Source organism: Ceratina calcarata, unplaced genomic scaffold (assembly GCF_001652005.2).
Source record: "Ceratina calcarata isolate Rehan_Ccalc_2016 unplaced genomic scaffold, ASM165200v1 scaffold60, whole genome shotgun sequence".
Taxonomy (NCBI): domain Eukaryota; kingdom Metazoa; phylum Arthropoda; class Insecta; order Hymenoptera; family Apidae; genus Ceratina; species Ceratina calcarata.
This window is the reverse complement of record NW_017177240.1, coordinates 1,116,078-1,140,985: the sequence shown is the minus strand read 5'-3', so window position 1 is coordinate 1,140,985 and position 24,908 is coordinate 1,116,078. Positions and strand designations below refer to the sequence as shown.

General features: G+C 37.2%; 4 protein-coding genes across 7 annotated transcripts in view; 2 read left to right on the top strand and 2 right to left on the bottom strand.

The window, feature by feature from the left end:
• The window catches only part of LOC108629973 (soluble scavenger receptor cysteine-rich domain-containing protein SSC5D), a 15,261-nt gene extending 4,373 nt beyond the window's left edge, over window positions 1-10,888 (top strand). Inside the window, exons 2-11 of the mRNA XM_018033000.2 lie at window positions 2,897-3,052; window positions 3,517-3,646; window positions 3,721-3,838; window positions 5,825-5,906; window positions 7,630-7,675; window positions 7,929-8,013; window positions 8,098-8,185; window positions 8,375-9,180; window positions 9,357-9,560; window positions 9,682-10,888. Of these exons, the coding sequence (XP_017888489.1) occupies window positions 2,929-3,052; window positions 3,517-3,646; window positions 3,721-3,838; window positions 5,825-5,906; window positions 7,630-7,675; window positions 7,929-8,013; window positions 8,098-8,185; window positions 8,375-9,180; window positions 9,357-9,560; window positions 9,682-9,816 (1,818 nt within the window). The 5' untranslated portion in view covers window positions 2,897-2,928 and the 3' untranslated portion in view covers window positions 9,817-10,888. The remainder of the gene's footprint in view (window positions 1-2,896; window positions 3,053-3,516; window positions 3,647-3,720; window positions 3,839-5,824; window positions 5,907-7,629; window positions 7,676-7,928; window positions 8,014-8,097; window positions 8,186-8,374; window positions 9,181-9,356; window positions 9,561-9,681) is intronic.
• Window positions 10,889-10,949: 61 nt separating this feature from the next.
• LOC108629974 (tctex1 domain-containing protein 2) lies at window positions 10,950-12,275 on the bottom strand. 3 transcript variants are annotated; one of them, XM_018033004.2, is made up of 4 exons: window positions 11,891-12,275; window positions 11,336-11,469; window positions 11,114-11,247; window positions 10,950-11,041 (listed from the first exon to the last, which is right to left on the bottom strand). In XM_018033004.2, exons 1-4 carry the CDS (start codon window positions 12,070-12,072, stop codon window positions 10,994-10,996), a joined length of 498 nt encoding a protein of 165 aa, XP_017888493.1. In that variant the 5' UTR covers window positions 12,073-12,275; the 3' UTR covers window positions 10,950-10,993. The 3 variants fall into 3 exon arrangements, with proteins under 3 accessions (XP_017888493.1, XP_017888492.1, XP_017888491.1); XM_018033003.2 differs by having other exon boundaries at window positions 11,114-11,469; XM_018033002.2 differs by having other exon boundaries at window positions 10,972-11,247; window positions 11,891-12,268.
• A 69-nt stretch (window positions 12,276-12,344) lies between these two features.
• LOC108629936 (flavin-containing monooxygenase FMO GS-OX3) lies at window positions 12,345-17,511 on the bottom strand. Of its 2 annotated transcripts, none has more exons than XM_018032903.2 (7): window positions 17,008-17,511; window positions 16,527-16,762; window positions 14,453-14,594; window positions 14,048-14,359; window positions 13,740-13,890; window positions 13,167-13,441; window positions 12,345-13,095 (listed from the first exon to the last, which is right to left on the bottom strand). In XM_018032903.2, the coding sequence occupies exons 2-7, from the start codon at window positions 16,733-16,735 to the stop codon at window positions 12,883-12,885; spliced, it is 1,302 nt and encodes a 433-aa protein (XP_017888392.1). In that variant the 5' UTR covers window positions 16,736-16,762; window positions 17,008-17,511; the 3' UTR covers window positions 12,345-12,882. The 2 variants fall into 2 exon arrangements, with proteins under 2 accessions (XP_017888392.1, XP_026673478.1); XM_026817677.1 differs by lacking the exon at window positions 17,008-17,511 and adding an exon at window positions 14,844-15,002 and having other exon boundaries at window positions 14,453-14,677; window positions 16,527-16,612.
• Window positions 17,512-20,329: 2,818 nt separating this feature from the next.
• Window positions 20,330-24,887, top strand: LOC108629927 (Na[+]-dependent inorganic phosphate cotransporter). Its single transcript, XM_026817676.1, has 7 exons — window positions 20,330-22,068; window positions 22,163-22,399; window positions 22,564-22,648; window positions 22,824-22,929; window positions 22,992-23,253; window positions 23,429-23,803; window positions 24,156-24,887. The coding sequence occupies exons 1-7, from the start codon at window positions 21,934-21,936 to the stop codon at window positions 24,333-24,335; spliced, it is 1,380 nt and encodes a 459-aa protein (XP_026673477.1). The 5' UTR covers window positions 20,330-21,933; the 3' UTR covers window positions 24,336-24,887.
• Window positions 24,888-24,908: the final 21 nt, after the last annotated feature.

Below are 24,908 nucleotides of genomic sequence, written 5' to 3'. Positions count from 1 at the left end.
ATAAGAATCAATATAACACTTCAATTTAGAAAAATTTATTCTATCTTTGATATTAGACCTCATCCTTTTAGTTTCTCCTATAAATATGCATTTGTTCAGCATTTAAACGAAGCATTGAAACAGAAGCAAGATTAACATGACGCTGGCACTTAATGTAGACTGTTTGCCCAATTACACGTTATCGCGCTTAGAATCAGATCAACCGCGATCATCGTTTTGATTGCCACCAGGGCCTTGAACGACGGTTCACAATGTCACCACCACTCTAACACTGTGTTAACTATCGAATATGGGAGTCGCGTCGCACACGTCTCATTGCCAGCATTGACGGATTTTCAGGTTTAAAACAACATCTGACGGAAGCATTATTTTAAGACTGCGAATACGAACGTATTGATATTTAAAGCGTTTAGTCAATGATTTAAAGAAGCTCGTACGATAATTTTATTACTTGCACAATTAGTAAGAGATAATCTGGACATTGTGACATCGCAATCAAACGCGGTTAATACGTTAATTTAGAGTTGTACCATTTATATCTATCAGATAGGACATTGTGTCACACGAGGTCTCATTCCGATGAACTTTTCAGAAAAATAACAACTACTTGCATATCTCATGTAAATGACAAAAATATCACGAGCTGTTAGTCATTTTAATTATAATAGTATCTGGAAGCTGTTAAGTGTGCTGGTAAATGAATTGCATATTGTGTATTATCGTCTAAACAATACGCAATTTGCAATCGTTATTTAAGTGGCCATAAATTCAACGACTCTCGTCGATGTAATCGTTTTAGAAAGTGTCTAGAGGATCTTCAAGGATGAACGTTGCACAAAAATCTTAACTTCTGTATTTCAGCTCACCGGAGTTGAGTCAAATTTCGTTATATCAAAAGTTATTTTAAAATGAATTTCACTATCGAGATATGAATGAAATGTATTCTTGGAAACGGCACGATACTTTGAATACAGAATTGTATGAATTATCGTTGTAATGTTTGAAGTAAGAGAAAAGTGTTTCCGCGATATTTAAACGATGGTTGTTTTATTCTGGCTCAGGCATCGATACGAATGGGGCAAAGGGGCCAAGGAGGCCTTCCCAGAATCGTCTGCGGAGGAGACACGCTCGTATGATCGGCATTCGAACCTTGAAGCGCAACCCGGACCGTTTCTAGAATTTGTATTCCCCTTGGAGTCCGCGAGATAAAGAACTATTCCACTTGGACTTATACTACTCGGTCTCTAACCCTCCGTGACTGAAATTTGTAATAGTAGTCTACGGAAATCTAAGAATAGCGGTAATTCAGGATGTTTATAATCGCGTTTTCCTCCCAAACGTAATGTGTGTTTAATTTTATAATTAAATCTCCTTTTCCTTACTCCATGAGTAGTATTATTTCATTATTGAGAACATAATGGTTACGTCTTCATTAGCATGTAATGAATCTTAATAATAAAATCATTATGCGTTTGACGAAAGCACAGAGCATTCGCTTTACCCCATACGATGAATTATCCCTTAAACTTCTATAGTATAATTGAGAATTCAAAACCTTTTTGAAACTGACTTCACATTGTAAAAAAGTATACATGGTATCGCATAACGATATTTCATATGGGCAACGGTTTAAATTATTAAGGTTCCCACTTCTCTTTTCAACGCGCGAGCGGTTCGCATAAATCAAGCCATAAAATGCGCGTACGTACCCTTCGTCTAATCAGAAGCAAGCCTCTACCCACACCACCGTCATTATACCTCCACCAATAACGTCAGGTCGTTGCAAAACTAGTTTTCGAAATATCGTGTTCGAGTACACAGCCGTACAAAAGTTTATCTCTCTGCAGACTCTATCCCAAAAGAGAAATGCTAAAAGATGTTGGAAACTCGCGAGGGGAAATTAAAAATGCTCATAAGGACTTTAAAGAACTAACTATTTAAAAATCGGGATATCGTTTCAAATGAGGATGTTTGAAATTGAAAAACTTGTCCTTTAGAGAACCGAGACGAAGCGTTTAGGTTGTAAGCGACAATGTACACGTGTAGCAAGGAACGTGAGGATCGAGGAACGGCGCGAGATACGATCGGAGCAGAAATAAATCTTTGTTCGCAAGTTTCTATCGGGAAACCGTCGCGTCGCGTCGCCGGGCGTTACACGCGCCTACTTAATTCGAAATGCCACCGCTGGTAGCCCGCAGCCTGTAACGCGCGGTTTAACGCTGAAAAACCGGCTTCAAGTGTCCACCGCGAAAGTTCCAGCTCGCCGCGCCTCCATAGATCCAGTTCTCGATTCTCTCCACGAATATGCCATATTTATAAACGTTAGGTCTCTATAAATAGAATCCCTGTGTTGCGTTCGACACGCTGGACCGGACGAATAGCAATGCCAGGATTTCGACGCGGACGCAGATCGCTCCCCACTCGACAGTAAGGAAAGCGCGAAAGCAAAAAGCTCCCGCGCCGCGCGAAACTTTGACGAAAAACGACTAGCGCGAAACTAGTGCAAGTTTCTATTCCTACCCGCGTTCCTGATCGGATAAGATTTATCGAGGCTATACTCATTTCAATTGACATAGCGATCGTCTTAATATTGCGTAATTGTTCGCGGAATCAAATAATTATACGTCTCTAATAAAGTATCGGGATCACATAAGTCGCGTATGATCTATTACTATTGCCTTGGACTGAAAGTAAAACTGGCAATTAGAATGGAACTGGGAGAAAAAATTTAATACAGTACTACACAAGAGAGACAATATTTTGAGAGCTCTTTTTAAAGATAGCATTTTAGAAATAAAGAATCTGAACCACATCACTGTTTTAAAAGAATCTTCTAAGATAAACATAATTAGGTGCGTACAGGTGCGCTTTGAAATGATTTCTGTTATAATTGTAGGTCGTGAGGCAGGGAACTTGAAGAGGAGCGCAATGTCAGCTGCGGTGAGGGAGAGAACAACGACGCACACCAGCAGAAAGATCGTGAGTCATGGCGGTCCTATATCTGGCCAGAGCCAGTCGGCAACCACGGCCAACAGCCTCGAAAACAACTTAGGTAAACCTTTAAATGTGCCACCAGAGGTGTAACCCTATCCTTGAATCATACTTTTTTCGATCGACCGTGTACCACTTATGATTCCCCGAAACTGATTCTTATATCACAATGACGACTATTTAGACTACCAAACCTGAGGCACGTTTTCTTATAACTATGTTAGTTATAGTTTGGACCATGTCACAGAAGCAGTGATTAGTAATCGTTAAGTAGCTTATATTAAATTCCCGTTGCGTAAGCATTCTTGATATCGCGTCGAGTGACGTACGAAATATATTTAATGTAGAACACCAGAAATGACATCATGCGTATTGTATTAATGCACCGTTGAGATCTTTCACAATATCTATTAGATACATGTCGATTTGTCTGCCAAAAGAAGGGCACAGATCGAGGAGATCAAATGACCTAATACTTCTTCCTCTTAATGATAGTTATTATAAAACGAATATGCATGATTGCAGATGCTCTTCTTGAGGACTTGCAGACTAGTGTCTCTAGGAGTGCCACCCCTAGCCGGGCTGGCGGGGCGCGTTCGCCTCAAGTAGAGTACCGCGTGGCTGCGAATCCTACCAAAGTGGTTTCGTCAGTCAGGTAAGTGAATCTCAGAAACTGTGTCATTTAAAAAGGATGTTAATCATCAAACTGGAAAATTGATTGGAACACAGAACTATTTCGCCAACGCGAACGATGACAACCACGACGGAAAAGTACGTGAGCAGTGGCCCGAGTGGAGCAGCCAGTGGTATACCGGGTTTGGACTTCATCGATTCGGAATTACAAAATGTAAGTCACTTCCCTATTAATTACTACTAATCATTTACCAATTATCATGCAAAATAAGACATCTGCGATGTTCTGAACATTTCTTATACTTCCTATACATACAATTTCTCTCAAAATCATGATTTATTGTATTGGATGTATTGGCTATACAGTCAATCCCAAAAGTTTATGTACTTTAGAAACGCATTTTTTAAAAAGAAATCAGACGTCGGAAGGACATTGCNGCTATTTATTATTAGCATTGTTCTTCCGACGTCTGATTTCTTTTTAATTATAGGAAATGCGTTTTTTTAAGGTACATAAACTTTTGGGATTTACTGTATAGCCAATACATCCTTAAGTACCTCGAATTAATGTAATCGAGACAGTCATCTATTTGATGAGCATTTGAGGAGAAAAAAATTGCATTCTTCTATCTCGAATCTATGTATCATTCTTCGAGGAAGAATTGAAATCGATTACTTCGAGAAGAATGAACTTCTAGATTCCGTCTCGCGCACAATAACCGGGTGATCGCGCGATAACGCTTGTGAATCGGTGAAAAAGGCACATCGTTTCTCCCGTGGAATGCGCTATCGTGCATCTGACGTCTCGCGAGATATATCAAGCATTAGGTGATCACGCGGAGATGCAAAATAGCCGTTACGCGTACGTTGGATCGGAGTAATTGCAACGTTTCTAGACTGACCAACTAGCGATCCGGCGTTCAATGGGAACGAAGATTGGTTACGCGCGCAATTTGCCACGCGCATCTCGCGCTTGCCTTATAAATTTTTCCGTCGCGCGAGGCCCTTAAGGTACACAGCTCCGCGGACACGGTTTATTCTCATTTGCATACGAAATAACAGCCTCGATCGTGAAAAGCAAGATCTTTGACGAGATACTCGCGCGGAAAATTTATGTTCTAGTTTCATGCGTGTAAACACTTTTAAGACTGCGGTTGGAGATATCGTGTTTAACTAACGCGTTCTTTGTTTCTACGTGAACCTGTCCGTAATTAGTAAAAATAAAATGAAACCTGTACGATATCTAATTTAAGACATTTAATTTACTTCACTAACGTTTTAATACGTGTCGCTTTCTATGTTTGTATATTCTTCGATGAATCCAGTTCTTCTATACATCCATAAGAAAACTTGAATAAGTCTTCATCTTATAAATATTTCCAAAATGTGTATAAGCATAAAAATTCTCGTCCATTCAAAACTCAAATAAAAAGTGAAATTAAGAACGGATATTTAAAAATATTATCGTTACGTTCATTCAGTCTCTTATAATTTGATGTATCTATTAAGTATAGTACCATGATTTAAAAGTCAGCTATTGTCTACACAGTTACGATGAAATATTCATTAGCGGTAATAAAATTCCAAGTGATTCAAACACTGTTACCGATCCACCAACGTAAAAGATCCAGGAGATTCATCCTAATTATAATCTTATAAGGAAAGCCGGTTAAGTACGACCCACGTGTTTCGTATTATACATGATTGTTCATCCAATGGACCCATTGTTCAAAATAAGAGAAACTGAAAAATTTCAATGGGTAGTTTAATCTTATCAGAAGCTTGACATTGTGATTTATTTAATCATTAGGTACATTGGAACTTGACGTTGTTAACAAAATGAAATATTCTTTATCATATACAGATCAGATAAATTATAAAACTGATAATACCTCGAAGCAAAAATTCCTACAAAAAAACGCAACAATAATTGATAAATCTGTTATCGAGAAGAAATTCAAATATATTCAATGCATGTACTATTGAACAGCAGAATCATGATCCATTCCGTATTATTCATTCATTAAAAGGATTCATTGATCAGATATAAAGACTCTTACGACATTGATCAGTACACAAGTCGGTGATTCTATCTAGTGAAACGAAGTGACCATAGACGAATTACAAAAAGCAGATATGGTCTCATTAGCGTTCAACGAGATAGTAAGTTTTAACATAAAGTTATTGTTTGCTGTTTCAGGTACAGCCTGGCCAAAGTAAAACGATCGCTTACAAACAAGTGTCGTATCAGTACAACAAGAGCCTCGATGGAAAACCAGTTGGTAAGTTCCTGTTAACATTCCATTTTACGTCATTATTGTGATAATTTCAAAAACAATCTAAACAATGGGGGAATGTATATTTTTGTACGAAAGATACTGGGATTCTTGATCGTTTTTTAAACGTGACAAGAAGCATTTATAATTATTATAAAAATGCTTCGACATTATATTCTGTCCCAAAGCCAAGCGAATTCTCAAGTATACCCCACTAATATTAAAAAGGAAGTTTGTCAACTGGAAAAGGGTAAGCAATGAAACTATTTCGATAAAAAAAGGGTCCAGCATGTGACGGAACGTCCGATATACCGCTAGAAACCCTCAGGCATGTTCGCGAGGAATGGCGCGCAAGCGCTGGCACGTTTTAAACGATCGTGGAAGGAAGGGGAGGTCTGGTCACTCGTGTCGCTCCTTTTAAGGCGCGGAACGGCCTTGCAGGTATATGGTTAATTAACAATGAGAACGACAAAACGAGGAAGGCTCGTTCCTTGCAACGCGGCAATCCTCACGAGATCCGCGCCTCCTCGCGCCTCCTTTTCATCGATCAAACACCATTATCTCCTGTTAAAAGCGAGAACGGGGAAAATTAGCTGACGTTCGAACCACGGTTAAATGCCGCCGTTTACTAATGGAAACGAATCTACCGAACACAAGTGAACGGAAGATTGAGAAAACGGTTTTACCGCATTTGTAAACGGCGATTGCAATCGAATTTATGCTCATTATGTTCGTTTAAAGAGAATGCATTTGTCAATCTTAGATTTTGATTCGAAGTATTGTTTTTTTTCTAATTCAATCATTGAGTGTGTTGTAACGTTTATGCATTTATGGGAATTTTCAATAATTTAAAGAGACACAGTATGCAGTAATATCTAAAGAAATACACAATATTCAAAGTGGAATAAAATTTATAACATTTAGACACGTGAAAGCTTTATGTATATGTAAATTTCGTTTCTCCAATTTCATTTATAAAAATAGAGACTTGCATAAACATTGGCAATCTACTTATAACTGAGTGCTATCGTTTTGTCGGTAACATTTTACTCATGCAAAACAGGAAAATGTTAACACGCGAGGTATCGCTGGATTCAGGCAACTATGCATCTACAAACGAAAGTTTACGCATAAATTATACGCGAAGTACACGATCCGACATCGCGCCGTACACAGTACGTTCCGCGAAACATTATACCTAATATGTATGCATTATGCAAAAAGGAGACGCGCGGTGGATGTCGCAATTGCTGAAATTCTATGAGATTCCGGTAAGCCGTGGGTTAACGCAGGTAACACGACAACGCCATTATGTTGGGAGAAGATTTCCGTGCTGGCTGTCTCTCTATATGGAAGTGACGTAGCGGGTAGTGTGCACGCGTGTTTGTATGCGGGTGCGCGTGTGTCGTGTTTGCGGTAACACATGGACACGACACACAATCGTGTCCATATTAGGGTTGCCTGTGTAACAGAAGGTTGACCCGATTTCTCCTTCCCTCCGACGCATTTCGGAGAGTAAGAAAAGGTCGAAGGAAAAAAGCGTGATGAAAAAAATGAACGCGACATTGGAACACAAGGATGTCCATTGTCATTGGGCTACCGGGTGATGGCCGTTCGACGTTACAGATTTTCGGGTCAAGCGGCTGTGTCATTAATCAAGAAATGACGCTAGACGTTAATTGAGAAATTCCGTAAAATTAATTGAAGGGAATCTCTTTTTGTATTGCAGATTCATGGACAGCAGACAATGCGTTAAACACCAGTTCGAATATGATGTAAGTGCCGTTCTCTCTCAAACACAAAAATATCACAACGATTTTTGAATTGCTGCCAACAGGATCGTACGTCCGGCTTCTGTTTAAATAGAAACTCGCAATTCCGAATTCAATGTCCTTGAATTTTATTGAATTTACACTTTCATTTATAACGTCTTCAGAAATTGAACTTTATTTTCAAAGAATATGAAATCTCGAGAATGATCGTTCGCTTCAGGCTGTGGTATTATGTTTCACGTTACGCATTTTACAGCGACGATATTCGAGAAAGGACCTACGACGAGAGCACGCTGCATCGCGGCACGGAACCTGTTAGCAAGTCAGTCAACAGGGAACTGGTGAGCACTTTGTCTCCAGCAATATTTCACGCGTCACCACGTTCGACGCGAATAGAGAAATATAAGAGGGTGTTCACGTTTCAGGTATACAGCGATACATCCACGTCCCGTTCGAAACAGGCTTCCCCTTTGCCAGGTGTCCAAAGGGATGTCAAGTACATTCAAGAGTCGAGTAAGTATACTTGTGAAGAAAATGTACGAATAAATACTTAAATTACTAAGGGGTGTATTAAAATAATTTTCCCAGAAAATGTATTAAAAACACACTCTATGAAAGAAGATTAAATAAGATTCTACCAAAATTATGGATCAAGATAGTTTTTTCAATTAATAGCGAAACGTATAACTTAATGTTGCGCAGGCTATCAAACGGAGCCACAGCAAACGGTGACGACGATGCACACAAGTGCCGCGCAAGAATACGGAAGCATGGAATATGTACCAGTCCCATCGCCAACGCCAGCGATACCGATCAACCTGGCACCGGGACCGAACACAAAAGTAACGACCACCATTAAAACGTACACGTACGAACTACCGGGACCGCCTGAAACCTATCTACCAGGTGGCAACGTGCCAGGTTCAGTTGTTCTGCCAGGCGATCAGACTATCACGTACACGATACCAAAAGGCACCACGACTACGGACAAAACGATCAGTTATCAAACCATGACCGAGAACATACCACCGAGAACGCCGACTAGATACAGCAGTCCACCTCCTCCTTTGACAGACATCACGAAGAAATCTACGACGATTCATCAAGAGTCGAAGTTCTACCGAGAGGACCATCTCGGTTCGCCAGGCCAACCGACGTACCGTCCGAGCTCGCCGCCTTTGGAAACCAAGACAAGAGTCACGAGAAACGAGAAGTACTATCAGACAGACGGGATTTATGCGAATGGACATCCGCCTGGCGATCGGACGGATTACCCGGGAACCGCGACGGTACCAAGGTCTATTACACCGACGCAATCTAACAGCGCGACTATATACAAATTTTCGAACACGACCACGACGATACCGCCGAGCAAGTACCCTGAAGACCACGAGGTTCTGTTGCCAAAACCATTTCCAACAGACGGCATTTCTACGAGCAAGCCTGCTAAAGTGCAAACTCCGCCTAAGAAGTTGGAGGAGCTCATGGCATCTTTTTCTGACACGGAGGTAAGAAAACGAGTATTTTAAAGACTATTCCTAAATAATCTAATGTTATACATACAAATTGCTAACAGACATTAAGAATTGAACTACAGGATATTATTCGAATTTTAAAATATTTGCTGCCTTACTACGATTGATAAAATTGTCATACATTTACCTAAATTTTTATATTTGTTTAGCGTGAAGTACTGGACAACATCGAGAAACGAGAAAAGGTACAAAAGAGGGAGTCGCCAGCCGTTAAGAAGGAAGTTGATTTCATACCTCACACACCGCCCGTAGTGCAAAGTAAAAATGTTGCTGGACCCCCGGTTTATTATCCTCCGGGCGCAGCAGAATTTACTAAGAAAGAAGAAGCTAGCGCAGCTATGTCGCAGTCTGGCGTAAGTAGACTCTACTCATACCTTTTCGAACATAGAAATCCTAATTATAAAAGAGCATCAAAGAATGATACTGGACAAATAATACGATGTGCGATAAAAATGATTGCCCGTTTTTTTATAGGGTGGATGGCAAAAGGGTAAAGCAAAGTACGAATATGAAGCATCTAGCAAAAGCAAAGCGAAATCGAGCAGCGGCAAAGCGGTCGTCCCCGTTTGCCTGCCTCTCTGCTGCGCCTTGCCATGTGTAATTATGTAACTTATTTTAATATTACCATAAACGTGTTAATCGATTAAGCAACCTAATAGTCACGTTTTAAACGATCGCCCGTCTGAATTGATCTGTCTTCCGTCACTTACGTAGGATAATACGCGCAGGAAAAATATTTTTATATTTAAGAAGCAGTAAACGACTTTAAGCTAATGATAAGCACAGTAATAAATATTTTTGGATTCTTTATCTATGTGAGCAATCATGTACATATATTATATCGATGAATAAATATACAGGTAAAATTTCATATACTTTGGATCGACAAAAGGAATGATTGCTAGGAACGAGATATTGTAGTATCATAATTGTAAGCTTTGTTACTTATAACCGAGCTATTTCTTCATATTTTTTATTATTAAATTATTTTCAAATATGATACTGTTACACTTTTATACAAGGAATTAAATTATAAAACTGGTCTTCATTTAGCACATGTTCTTATTTTACTACTATAGGAATAAAGGATTTATTTATTTTTTCTTCTGTTTATCACGAAAACACTCTTTTATATCTGTTCCAAATACTTTATTTCAGTATACATTATATTTATACACAAGAGTTATATTGTTACAAAATAATTTGTATCTTTGGTAGAATCTCTTTCCCAAGTGCTTACATCTTAATTTTAATTGTTGTAGCTATTACATATTTATATAAAACAGTTTAATTAATGGATATAAATGGAATAAAATTCTATATTAAAAACCTGCTGGATGTTCGCGATGTTAGGATAATTTTACGTTAAATAAATAAGTGAAAGTCATAGGTATAATAATAGGAAATGCCTTCAATCTCACGATTTTAAAAACTTTTGTAACTATGATATAATACCGTGAATTATGGTGCTATAATAATTGTAATGAACAAAGACATGTACGCGTAATGCACGCTCGACATGGAAATGCGAGTGCGTGTATTATAAAGTGCATGTATAAAGTTTATTCTTAAATGTATGTAAAAGTCGTGCCATGTCAATACATAATACACAACATATATCAAACGTGTGTTGATAAGTAACAATAACTTCTACGCTACAATAAAATATCTGTTCTTCCTATGTCGTCTACATTCATTCTTCCTTTATTCATAACACTTCAAAATACTGTTCCGATCATTAAATACGAAAACGCGTGGAGTTTTAACGTTGTTAAACGTTAGAGTTTTAATAAAAATACACAGCATAGACAGTGGCCACACAAAATATAGTGTCCTGAAAAAAGAATGTTATTGTCTTTGCGCCCATTTGGCATTGAGGGGATTCAAATTCTTTTTCTATTCTTACATTTGAAAAGCTATCATAGGCATATGTATCTGCCTCTGCATCCCATATGCACCTTGTGCCCATTTTTACACCAGCACCGTGCTGCTGACCCAAAACGACATTTACGATATATTTGTAACGATTGAACTTTAACTCTAAAATTATATCGTAAATTATTTTCAATTCTATACGAAGTAGATCTATCATGAATTACTTGATCTGTTCGAGAAATAGACACTTCACCTTTAACTTTCTCTCTAATTGTGTCTGCTATGTTATTAGTCCACTGAATAGCTTCTTCTGCATTGTATGTTTTTGCAGAGAGCTGATCAAACAGTACATTATGTATAACTTCTTTAGCACTTAAAGGTTTAAACCTGTATCGAAAATACGTAGCATTCACATCTCACTAGTAATAAGTGTTCCTAAATTAAATTGTTCGATCGATGTCATAATTGCGACACCACACATTTCTTTATTTAATTACTTCTGGTATTTAATATTATTGTTAATCACTTGTTAGTTACATTAAAATTGTACTGTATTGTAACGTATTTTGTTGTAATTGTATGAAAAATAAAACACTTATAACAATGGTTTTGAAGCAAAGTAAAGAATAATTTTTTTACATAGAATAATAAAAGAATAAATCGTTAATAAAAATTCTGTCAATAAACATTGCAGAATAATAATAAATGTTTGTTGAAAAGCGTTCAGGAGCCAATAAATGAATTTGGCATTTGAGGAACGAGTACTAATTAATTTTATAGAAAGTAAATATAATTAAATAAAAAATACTTGTCGTATAACTGTGGACGTATTTGATAAACGTCTGCAGGCTTCAGGTCTGCGTCGAGCACCTCAACGTCCACCCTCGGTTTTTCTTCGATCAGAACTTTATCTTCATCTATAACTTCTTCGTGGCCCTCCTCTACATCTTCCAACGCGTAAGAACCTTTACTTTCAGTTTTCTCTACCATTTTTTCCTGTCTCTATTTTACCGAAAAGCAAAACGAAAAGCACAATTAGGTTATACACCCGATCGCGTTGAGAGCTGACGCACAAATGAACAGAAGCGTGCGCATCTCTGCTTTGAATTGTTTGACATGCGCGTTGAATTTGAAAATCCTATAAGATTACACTTTGTTAGTATTTCATCGGTGATCGGAGTGTATTAATACTAGAGTAATAAAACGATTGCAATTAATATCAGTACAAAAACATTATAAAGGACATAAGAATAAACCACAAAGATATTTAGTAGTATGTATATTGAAATCATAAGTATAATTCTAACCCGTTAGACACGCTGTTGAGGTACTTCCTTTAACCATTTTTATTTTTAATAAGTCGTACAGAATTCTTAACTTTTAATTAAGTCAATTAAAAGTAAGTGCACCTACATATAAGTACTTCACTGATCGCTTGGGTTGCATCCTCCAAGCGATACGGAAGCGTTATACAACGCGCGGACATCCGCGAAGTTTGGTTGCTCCGCGATTACGTAAATCCCATTAACGCGCCACCGATTCGTTATATTCGCTATAATTTCGCGTTATAAACGCTGAAAGAAGCATTTAATGCTCGGTTGCGTATCTCGAACTCGTCCATCGCAGCGAGATACGTCTAACGTTTCAATCCCAGCGAATATAAAAAGCACAAGATATTCTTATATGTTCAATAAAATAAGAAGTGCGGGCAGTCCCACGGTACAGAATGAAAATCTGAACAGTTACGCAGACCGTAAAATATTTCTAGAGATATTTCCCTTTAAACCTCGCTTTTAAACCCTAACAAGGTTTACAGTAACAAGCTACAAAATTCTCATCGTCGATTATACGATATTGGTAATTCTTATAAGTAGTAAAGTCGAGTTCACGCATTGCATTCGAGTGATCGTAGATTTTCTTGATCACTGGTGGAAAGCCACGTACGTTCGCTGCTTTAGCCATTTCGTCGTAATACGCCCACTGGCGTTCTTTCAGCTTGGTGATATGCCTTAGCTACAAAGAGCAAACACGTTCTTTTCAAACTGAAAATTTGCATTATAATGTGTAACGAAAGAAACACGTACCGGAATTCCTTGGTTGAGTAAATCTCTCTTTTCTGCCTCACTCGCTTCGCGCATTTGCTTGGCAGAGGGTAGCTTGATGAAACCTTCGAGAATAGCTAGGATGTACTGTGCCTGTATATGGAACATTGGAAATGGGATTACTATGGCCGGTAGTCCCATCACGAATAAGCTCGGATAATCGATGTGAATCAAGTGCTTGTAAAACGGCTCGACTTGGTTGTTCTCGGTACGCATCTCAACTTTAGTTGACATAAAGGGATACGTGAATTCATAGCCTGGAAAAATAATATTCCAACGAAATCAGTATAGATGTATGCTCGATTAAGAGGGTCAGGGTCCCACCGAGGGACAAAACGATCTACAGCTAAAATAAGAATCAGAGCATTTCGGATTAAATTGATAAATATAATAAATTTGACGAATGTCTCTGAAGAAGTCAAAAGTTGTTTTATTGATTTAAGGCATCGGGTGAAATTCGACAGGGCCCTGACGGTATTCATTTTCTTATGTAGCTATAAGTAATTTGGGATACCTCGATCATTTATATGTACGAAGTAGATCAAGTCATTTTACCGGTGCAATATATGAAGCTGTCTACTTCGGCCATGGAACCATCGTTGAAGATGAACACGTTCCCCTGAACCGATTGAATTCCTGGCCTTTGTTCCACGTTCTTCGCCATCACAGAATCGACCGGCTTCGGTAGATTATGACTTAAGTATATCTACGTAAAATGTAACGGAAACTGCATTAAAATAAATTGTGCAATTGACATTTGAAAAAATCGTTTCTAAATATACGAAAATTCAGAAATTCATGGATTTCGTGCAAGACAGGAAGTGTCACAGTTGTGATATAAAGCTAAGCGACGTTCCATGTACCTTTTCGGCATATTCAGAAACCTCCAGCGCGATATCGATACCAGACCAAGACGCACCGAGGATGCAAACTTTCTTTTTCGCGTACACTTCCGGCACCCTGTACTGATGGCTGTGTATGGATCCGCCGGGAAAACTTTCGATACCTGGAATGTGCGGAACATGTCCGACGGTGTAATGCCCGTTACACACGACGACTGCGTCGAACGTTTTAGTCGTCTCCACCTTGCCTTCCAAGTCCTCATACGTAACCATCCAGATCGTCTGGCCGTTGCGCAGAGTCTCCGGCTCCACGTGTTTTACTAAAGTATTTAACTGCAAATTGTGTAAAATGAAAATAGTGAAATCGACACTCCATGACTTAAATTGCGGTTTTACTGAATTGTGCAAAACAGGCATTGCTTTTACCTTTATGTGAGGATATAAATTAAAATGCTTCGCGTAATCTCGCAAATACTGTCGAATTACGGTATGATGAACGAACGACGGTCCCTCGTTTTCTTTCAATGGGAAATCAGGTATCTGCATGATTTCCTGAGGGAGATTCGTTCTGCAACACATTTTAGCGATTTTCACGATTCCATGCTTTCCTTCTAATTCTCGTAGGGTCGGATAGGCTCCGTAATCTCTTATCTGTTATGTGTAATCGATGAATCACGTTAAGCTTAACAATACCGCATTTTAAGACGGTATCCAATCAGTATGCATAGAGACTATCGTCAGTTAATTTGTTTTGACGAATCAATAACTGCGATATAATTATTTCAGAATATAGGAGAAATATATATGTATACATAACTGTAATTCATAAACTGGTTATCTTTGATATGCTCAAAGTTCTCGACATAACGATGATTTCATTAATCTTTAGCAACGTATCAAACGCAGAGCCATACATCTATGCTTTAGCTAAAGCATTGGCATTATCGGAAGTCCTCGGAATTCTTAGTTACCATCTCTATAATTTTTTATAGGATAGTCATTAATGTAAATAGATCATATCATTAGTAAAATAGTTCCAAGTACGAAAGTTAAAAACAAGTGAGTAATACAGTCAGATAAATTATTTTCCAAATAGAAATGTCAGTTTTCAATTTTGGCATTGATTAATTAAAGGTGGGAACAATTATAGAAACGATGTATAGTTGTTAAACAATTTTTCTAAGATTTCACCGTTTCTTGATAATCGACTTATTTTGTTTGATATCTATTTATACTTGCGTCGAGACCAAATATGCTTACTGTAGAGAAATTCAAGAAATTGTATCTCTAAATAATGCATGTCTGATGGAAATTTATTTTGCCTTTTTCTGAACTGTGCAGAGTGCAGAGCATTTCAATACTAATGTTATCGAGTGTTACCAGATGTTTCATATACTTATTTCGTAACGTTCATTGCTGTTTCATAATGAAATCTGGCTGCATAATATTTTTCCCAATTAATAATAGCAATCTCATACAATGCATTCACAGTTAAAATTAAATTTGCATTTATCGACAATGATGTTTTAGAAAAGAGATGATCAGTCGAGGAGCTTATTACCTAATAAGCGTCAAACTTCTTAGACCGGAACTGTTTATTGAAGCGTTTGTCTTATTCTTATTATCGCGTGTCAACGGAGTTTATCGCACTCAGTCGTATCTGCTGACTAGACCCATTAAAATTATAACTATCACCATTACCGCATAAGCAACGTGAAAATAATATACATACTCCGTGATCCTATACTTATACAAGCAGTAATTCAAAGTATACAGTGTTTCTCACATACCAAAACTGTTGTACATATTTTGAAAAATGAATCTCAAAATTATGCAAACGCCCTGTGTATCAGTGGATCGATGCATTCCTGGCATTTTTTGTATAATGATAGCGAGACTGATCAGAATGATATTCTTTACCATAAATATGTTGAATATTATTGGTAAGTGGATATTATAAAATCTCTACTCAATGTTTTTAATGGTTTCAAATGACATGAAGTGAAAGCGTACTCCGAGCGCTTTTCCTTAATTAACATCGTGACTGTTTTATCCTGCACTTAACACTTTTTCTCTTCGAGCAATATATCAAGCCGTATCAGCCGTATTGAAAGGCGGCGATGCGTCTTGTTGCAGTTGCAAAAATGACAGCGTCAACGTCATCAATCAAATCACTGAACTATTCACCGAGTACGTAGATATATGTATATTATGAACACTGGAGTAGATGAATGATGAATGACCGTCCCATATAACGAAAGTAAATTGAATTTGCTATACCAGTTCAGAGATTTTACTTAAAAGTGATTCACGTGAAAGTGAAGAGATTTTACGGAAACGTAAGCCAAGTCTATATGCTCCCTTATTAAAAAATGGGTAATTCAAATGATCAAATCATAAGTTATACGATAGAATTAATTCGATTCCTCAAGACATAATTGACATTAAAATAGCACCGAGACAAGTGCGGTGTAATGAGCTGTCAAGTTTTTACACTGACCTTAAATTCTTATACATGCTACTGTGGATCGGTAATCCATGGGAGTCGACGTCCGTTTCGTCGGTATAGACCCAGGTACCACCGACTTGATCGGTTTGCTCGAACAACGTAAGACTGTACCTGTCCAATTTGGTTGTAGCATGGCGAGCTACCACCAATCCAGCTACACCGCCACCAATTATGGCAATTCTGGTTTTGCTGCTTGGCATATTGTTCAACAGGAAACACCTTAGGTTCTATCGAACACGGAAGATAATGAATTAATCAATTTGCTTCATTCCCGAATTTCATCTTGTATTAAAGAATTGAACTATAAATTGATTCGAAGTAAGTTCTAAATCGATTTGTCTAGGAATTTTCTAATCTTCAAATTGAATCACTTGTTGAATATTAAAAAATCTGTCGCGGGAAAGTAACCGAATTTGATCAAATTTGATTGGAGAAATAAATTAATTAATAAACATAAAAAGATCGTACGTACTGCGTAGAGCCGTGTAACAATATATTGGTCAGTTTCCAATTCTTCAACACGGATAGCGAGTTTTAATCGCAAATACAGTAAAGAATATAAAATCTCGTAGAATATGTCACGTTAAGTACTTTAGCCTAATACTTTTCATATAATACCCTTTCCTCGTCTGTAGCTTTAGACAAAAAGAAAATAATAGTCAAGTGCCGCTTCGGCCTGACGCTCGCGCGAAGATAAAGTAGGATGAAGCCAAAAAGAAATAGAAAATATTAGGAAAAACGAGAGGCTTCACTGGTAACACTATCGCGCACTAAAGGAGGAACAAGAAAAATACTAATCCTGAAGCGGCTCGTGCAGAAGCTGAATTAAGACTGTCCACCCGAAAGCAAGCCGCTGCCTGGTTGCAACGTAGCCGATGACCAGCTTCCCCTCCGATCATCGCGGCTTACGTAAATGCGGCGAAGATTTCTTTCTATATAGAAGTGCGCTTGCTATTTGTCACACGCCAGGTTTCGGCTCGTGAAACACAAACAAACAATAAAATTGTTTTTAAGAAATTTAACATACAACTTTATGAAACCTGAACTACCTATTCGTAATCCTAATACTTCTGTGCATTTGCAAATGCAAAAAGAATACGAAGAATGTTATAGACTTCTGTGCGAATTGAATACCAGGTACTCTTAAATTGATACATTATACAATTTTTAGTATCAATAAAAGTTAATAACTGATAATATTGTTGTTGCTTTGTAAACATCTTTCGATGAATTTAAACTGAGACTTGAATTACGAAAGTCATTCTAATCTACTGGACACTGTTTTATAAGAAAACAATTTTAATAAACGTCCATAAAATAAAGTAGCTGTTTTCAAGATTTCAACGTTTTCAAGATTTCGACGTTAGATTCGAAGATCCGACGTTTTAAATGTCGTTAAATGAAATTAAAATTCCATTAAGAAACTGATATAGTAATTACGGGCATAATTAGCGTCGAACTGAATTGTTTTTAATATCTTAAGTCGTTTACTGATTTTAAATTTCTACGACATCGTAAAATATTAGATTAATCATGGAGATAAAAATATTGGAAATCGATCCAGCCTCATCTGGTAGTCTAATTCAATAATTAGACATTATATTTATTTCCCGTCGTCACGTTTTCTTGATAACTTTTATCGAAATACTGATAGTCTGAACACATAAATTAAAATTCCGTAATCGCTTCTTTGACTCTGGAAAAAAGCGTAGGTTTTATCTATTTACCAACTTTTCTACAATTTTGCGTATTTTTTTTTTGTTTTCATCAACAAACCGAGAGTAACGCCGTTTCTGATGAAACTGTGCCGAGTATAAAATCAGAGTATCAGTTCGCACGCGCGTTGCATGTATGTGCATCTCGTGGCACGCGCTTGCACACGCTTCCCGTCTAGAAATATACTGCCGTGCGACGGCTTACCATTTTGCATGATGACAAGAGTCAACGTGATTTCAACTCGTCGAATAACCACTAAATCTTTTAAAAATATAAGCCTGCGGTTTCTAATGAAATTCGAGAGTCGATTAATCGTTAATGAAATCAGTGAAATTAACGATCGAACGATGAGCGTTCAATAGCAAATTGGAATCTATAAAAAATATTATTATCCGTTTCAATGTTCCCATGGATTTTTATTAGATTAATTAATTCAATGTATACCGAACAATATTACAATGTGATATACATTCCAGAATAAAAAAAAAATTTTTCATTCAATTCATATCAAATATAATTATAAATTATAATTGCATGATACAAAAATGTACAAATGTAAATATTAATGTTCTTTTATCGTAATCTGCTTAATTTTTGTACTCTCCTACTCGAGAGCTCTGATTTTTATAAATGAAATTCAAATCGTACATGACTTTAGTAATTAAAAATGTAAAGTTCAAAAACAAAAGGTTAACGATACTTTATATGCGTATAAACACAGAATTACTAATAATAGTTTAATAGAGCTTTCAGAAATTAGCTTATGTTTATAAAATATTGCGGATGTTTAAGAAAGATTAGATGTCTCATTCGTTCTTCCTTCATCATTAAATTACACTAATTACTAATTCTTGTAAAATAATACATGAATAATTTGACATTGTATTTGCAATAAAGCTTTTAGGAGCATTTACTAAAATGTCAGATTTAAATGTATTGCTACCAAACTTGGTATGCGATTGACATTTTACATGGTATGCGTGTAGATACGATCAAGTGACGGCTAACAGAAAATTAGTCGAACCTCGGTACTTATTACAGTGTATCTAGCTATCATTAATTGGAAAGATACAAACTGTAGTTAAGTTTCATCGTGAACAAAATTGTTGTTAATATCACGTTGCTACTGACCGATACCGATGTGTGATGAAATCAAAGAATCTTATAATATCAGCTTGCTGATCAACGGCAAAATGCATACTGGGATGTAGACACGAAGTGCATACAAAAACTTCTAATCCGTTCAAATTAAAATACATCCATTTTTTTTAGAAAACGATCACTCGCAATCAGTGCGGACATGCAATTTGAAATTAAACAGCAGAAATTCGTTTACCAAGTATGTTATTTATAATCAGATAAAAGAGATTTTCAACTTAATGAATAATCAACGTGCTCTCATTATACGCGAATCTTTGTTGACAGTCATAAATATTTAAAAAAGTCAGATACTTCTGCGGATTTTTGCAATTACAACTTTCCTTTGAATCTGCGCGAAGTGAATGTGCCAGTGTTGAAACATTCTTTCAAAGGAAAATTATAAGTTTCACCGCGTACATATTGCGACAGGGGAAAATTGCTTCCAGCATCGAAACTTTTTACGTTCCACGCCTTATGCCATGTGACTACTTCACTAACCAATTGATGATTAGGTAACATAGTAAAAGTTAATCATCGATATTACTACCCAGACACACTATGTACGTACTGTTACGTTCATTAGGCAGCGCTAATTCCGCAAGTGATAAAACTACCCACTTAAGTTAACTCGGTACTGGGAAGGTATAACGCGGTGAATGCATTGAATCAATTATTTCAAGTTGTATGAATATACTTATTGAAGACGTGATTGAGAAATAAATTTAACAAAAGAATTTAGTTTTAGTTTAAATAATACTTTTATTAATGCTATTATAAAAAATACGTAGGATACATACCTGCTGTATAATCGTTGTAATGTGAGAAATCTATGATATTTTAAAATTTAGTGTATGTACAAATGGTAGATCTATTAATAATATACTATTATGTGAATCCATTACTGCTCCAGTTTCGTGACGTGAGTTCTTTACAAACCTGTATGCGTTGTACCAATCATAAATCTTCACGCAGCCTTGTTATTCACAATGCTGTTTGTTTTTACATATAGTAACATCTTACGATACACGATAACAATCTCTAACACGTAATTATTCCTTATAAAAAACAAATTTTTCGAGCAACTGCTGCAAATATTTTCAACTGTGCACGCAATGAAAATTTATAGAAAACAGTAACTGTAAAGAACATCGAATGATAATACGTAATCATGGAACACGTTTAATACACGTTACGTAACATGTACACGGATGGTTTAGCATACAAAATTTGAACAATCTTATCTCGAAACTGCGAAACTTTGAAAGTGACTGAGATTCAAATAAAGATAATTAAGTAAAGATTTGTACCTAAGTAGAACAAAATCCGATCTCGAGTCGTAGAGCGAGGGACGAGCTGATATCTCGTTGGTCGACGAGACCGATTTGCAGGTCCCCTTCGTTAATAAATTAGCGATCGCCGAGTAATCAGTGTAGCTGGAAACCGGGTAGGACTAAATAGAGTAGACAAAGGAACTCGGGATGCTCATTACTATAATTGAAGAGCAGATATGCAGTGTTTTGCGCGAGACCAACTGATTAACACGTATACTTATAGGTGCGCGGAACTGTCACGCGAAAATGTTTTCGTGAACAACGTTTGCTACGCGTCGTAAAAATTCACAGCGCTTTTCCCATAACGTCACCATCCCATATAGAACTCGTTGAAAATGGTTTCAAGCGTTAATCGACATTTTTAATACCTGCGACATACACACTTTTACATGCACATTACCATTGCCGCGGAACCGTCAAGATTGCTCACGGAGTACGTTGACAGATGCATGTGCACGGATTTTTCGACGAACACGACAACGCATCTTGTTACTGATTGACAATTAATTAATCGCTGTTTCGGAACGGTCGCAGAAAGTATTAACGACACGATGCCTATGCGTAAGTATAATTTTTTAAGAAAAGTCGTGAGCGGATCGAAAGCGAACGTCGATACCACGCGAACGTCGCCTCGGGTAATTGTCATCTGAACTTTTCCACTAACTGTGCAAGAAGATGAAAGTAACATTTTCTGTTAAAATTATTCGAACTTTTTTCTGTCAAAAAATGGATATGCCTCCTAGTTACAGATCTGTAATCATTTATAATGATTTGATATTTTTTTTTTATCTATAGCATTACTAGAAGGATGGGTGGCTTATAATTAGAAATGACGCTGTATCGCTTCTTAGATATTGTATCAAAATCGTCTTATACGGATTAGAAAAATAAGATTCAATATCATTGGAAACGAAAAATGTCGCTGATTCACAGAGTTGGTTTTGTAGGCTGATAACGTTACGATATAATAGTGGCATTGTTACACATTATCGCTAATGATTACTTCCTGTTATCGGCAGCTTACGTTTCTAATATAAATAACCCGATTTGCCGATTATATATTTATCGGAATAATAAATCTCATTAAATACTGAAGTTTTATATTTTATAAATAATTAAGACTGTCGAAAAATGGAATTGCAGCGAAGCTGCAGTTATCATGCCGGGACGTACTGTGGTACCTCGTTTTTTGCGGGTTCGCGATCAATTACATGTTGAGAATCAACTTGAACCTGACGATTGTGACAATGGTGGTGCCTCGGGTGAAGAAAGACTATGTTTCGGAGTGCATGACTCGAGATATATACAGTAGTAACGTAACTACACCGAAGTCAGACGAATATACCGTAATTCTCAAGTTTTAATTCATCAATTAATCGTACAATAAGTATTAGTGTTTCATAAATTAATTCACGCTAGTTATTTTGATTTAATCTTCAGGGCGGTGATCGATTTCATTGGACCGAGTACCAGCAAGGCTTGGCTTTAGGAGCTTTCTACTGGTTTCACTGGCTGACGCAGCTTCCTGGAGGAATCTTAGCAAGACGCTATGGGACCAAACTTGTCTACGGCTTAGGGAACTTAATAACAGCGCTAATCGGCTTCCTCATCCCGTGGCTGACGTGGTATCATTTCAACGCTCTCGTTGTCCTACGAGTTCTTCAAGGTTTGATAGCTGTACGTCATCGAGAAATTAAAATTTAGTACAACACATAAAAAATTCCGAAAACTAGTAATCATCGTTTCATCGAGTTATAGCATTTTCATTAATTTTATACATGAGAACTTCAAATCTGTTAAGAAAATAAGGGAATAAAAACAAGTCGTTGAAACTATTATAGGGTGTTGTATGGCCCTCGATGCATGATATGACAGCCAAATGGATCCCTCCGAACGAGCGAAGCAGATTTGTCAGTGCATATTTAGGTAAAAATCTTTGTTTCAGAATTTGATAATAAAGAGAATATAGTGTACAATAATTGATGAATGTAGATGTCAAATAATAGTTGAAGTGGTACTTGGTACAATGATTTTTTTTTTAGAAATCATTCTGAGAAAATCTCCGTTAATTTAATTGTGCAATACGTGCGTTATTTTCCAGGTAGCTCTGTGGGCGCCGCTATAACTTACCCACTTTGCGCAACCGTCACCAATTGGTTCAACTGGGGCGCGGCATTTCATGTAACGTCGATGCTCGGCGTCATTTGGTAATAAGAATAACATTAACCTGACTAAAACCAGCGGACTTTTAGTAAAAATGATTCCGAAGGTCCTGCTTTTGGTACTTCTTGGTATACAACTCGCCCGAAGAACACCCCCGCATATCCGACGAGGAAAAGAAGCACATCTTGGACAGCATCGCTACGTCGGTTCAAAAAACCGAAACTAGAATTCCGTGGAAATCTATATTCACATCGCGTCCAGTTTGGATTACGATCATAGCTCAATGGGGCGGTGCATGGGGTCTTCTCACTTTGATGACTCAATCACCGACTTATTTCACTTTCATTCACGGATGGGATCTCCGGGTGGTATGTCACAATTCATTATTTAAGAACTTACCATCGTTTCATAAACTCAATCAATCTTCCCAAGTATATCAAAGTATTAAATTTTGAAAATATATCCGAATTTATTGACTTTAAAAATTGCAAACGTTTAAAAGAACTATTTCTATTAATCTATAATTATTCTTTAATTCTTCAGACTGGAATTCTCTCTGGAGCTCCGCATATATTAAGGGCGATCTTCTCGGTTTACTATTCGAAGATGAGCGACTGGCTCATACGCACCAATAAAATGAGATTGACGAACGTTAGAAAAATGGCCACGTGCGTGAGCGTCGGCTTACAAGGAGTCTTCATTTTGGCTCTGGGTTTCAGCGGGTGCTACCCGATTCTCGCGGCATTCTTTTTGATGATGGGAACGATGGTAAACGGCGCGGTTTCCGCGTCCACCTTGGCGGCTTTCGTAGACATGAGTCCGAATTACGCCAGTATTCTCCTCGGGTTCTGCGGGATGGTAGTGATAATCACTGGGTTCATCTCACCGATGGTCGTTGGACTCTTGACGGATAACAATGTATGTATAATCGTTAAGAAAAGTAAAAGCTTTTTGTATTCATTTCGTCCACATTCATCCGTCGTGAGTAAAAATACATAATTTGATGTAATAATCAGTATAGAAAATTCCCAGGATTTTCTTCTTTCTCGTTTATGGCCACGTTGTGTCTGTGTCAGATAAAGTACACAACTTCTTTGTTTAATCGTGAATTACATACCCTTGAATTACTACTTTTTTATTAATATTCTCCTACATACTGATTACGCTTTATCTAAGGGTAAATACTCGCTTACGCACGTGCTACCTGCGAACTTCTCTCTCTCCGCGATTACATAATAATTCGGCATTTGAGTTTGCAACTGTTTTTCAGCAAACCGTGGCACAATGGCAATTAGTTTTCATCATAGCCGCTCTTAATACCATCAGTTGCACCATCGTTTACGTGATATGGGGCTCTTCAGACGAGCAACCGTGGAACAGTTATGGTAAGTCGAGTCAGGAGAACGAACGAGAAATGCAAAAATTGACGGAAACTCCGAAAACGTTATGACGCGGTAAAACGCGAAATGCGACGACGCACGTATTCCTAAGAACCGGGAGAGATGGTAGATGAGTAAAAGAGTGGAACATGAGAAATGTTGTCTGATTCTTTTTTTCATACGGGAGAAAATTGTGTAATCGCGTTCACGTCACCCTTCTCGTTATTTACAGCTGAGAGTGAGCGTCGTTGAAAGAATTCGAGTTCAAGAATTTTCGTTAGAAGCAAGACACGTTAGAAACAAATACAGATAAAAAGAAAAAACCAGAAAATATGTTGAGTAACATTTTGTAATTTTTTATTTTTAGACATGTTTTTGAAGACTGATAAATTGTAAATTATTTAAATGATACAATCATATTTTAATTTTGAACTACTTTAAGATATTAACATGTTCATGTCAAGATCGTTATAGCTGTTGGTTTTATTTGCTTATGTTCAATTAAAAACATTAAAAACCCATGTAATAGGTATACTTCAAACGCTAGTGAACGCATTTACTAAAGCATTGTTTATTTTTATAATATACAAAGATACAACGAGATCCTTAGAAAAAATAGAATAAAGAGAAAAAGCAAATGATAA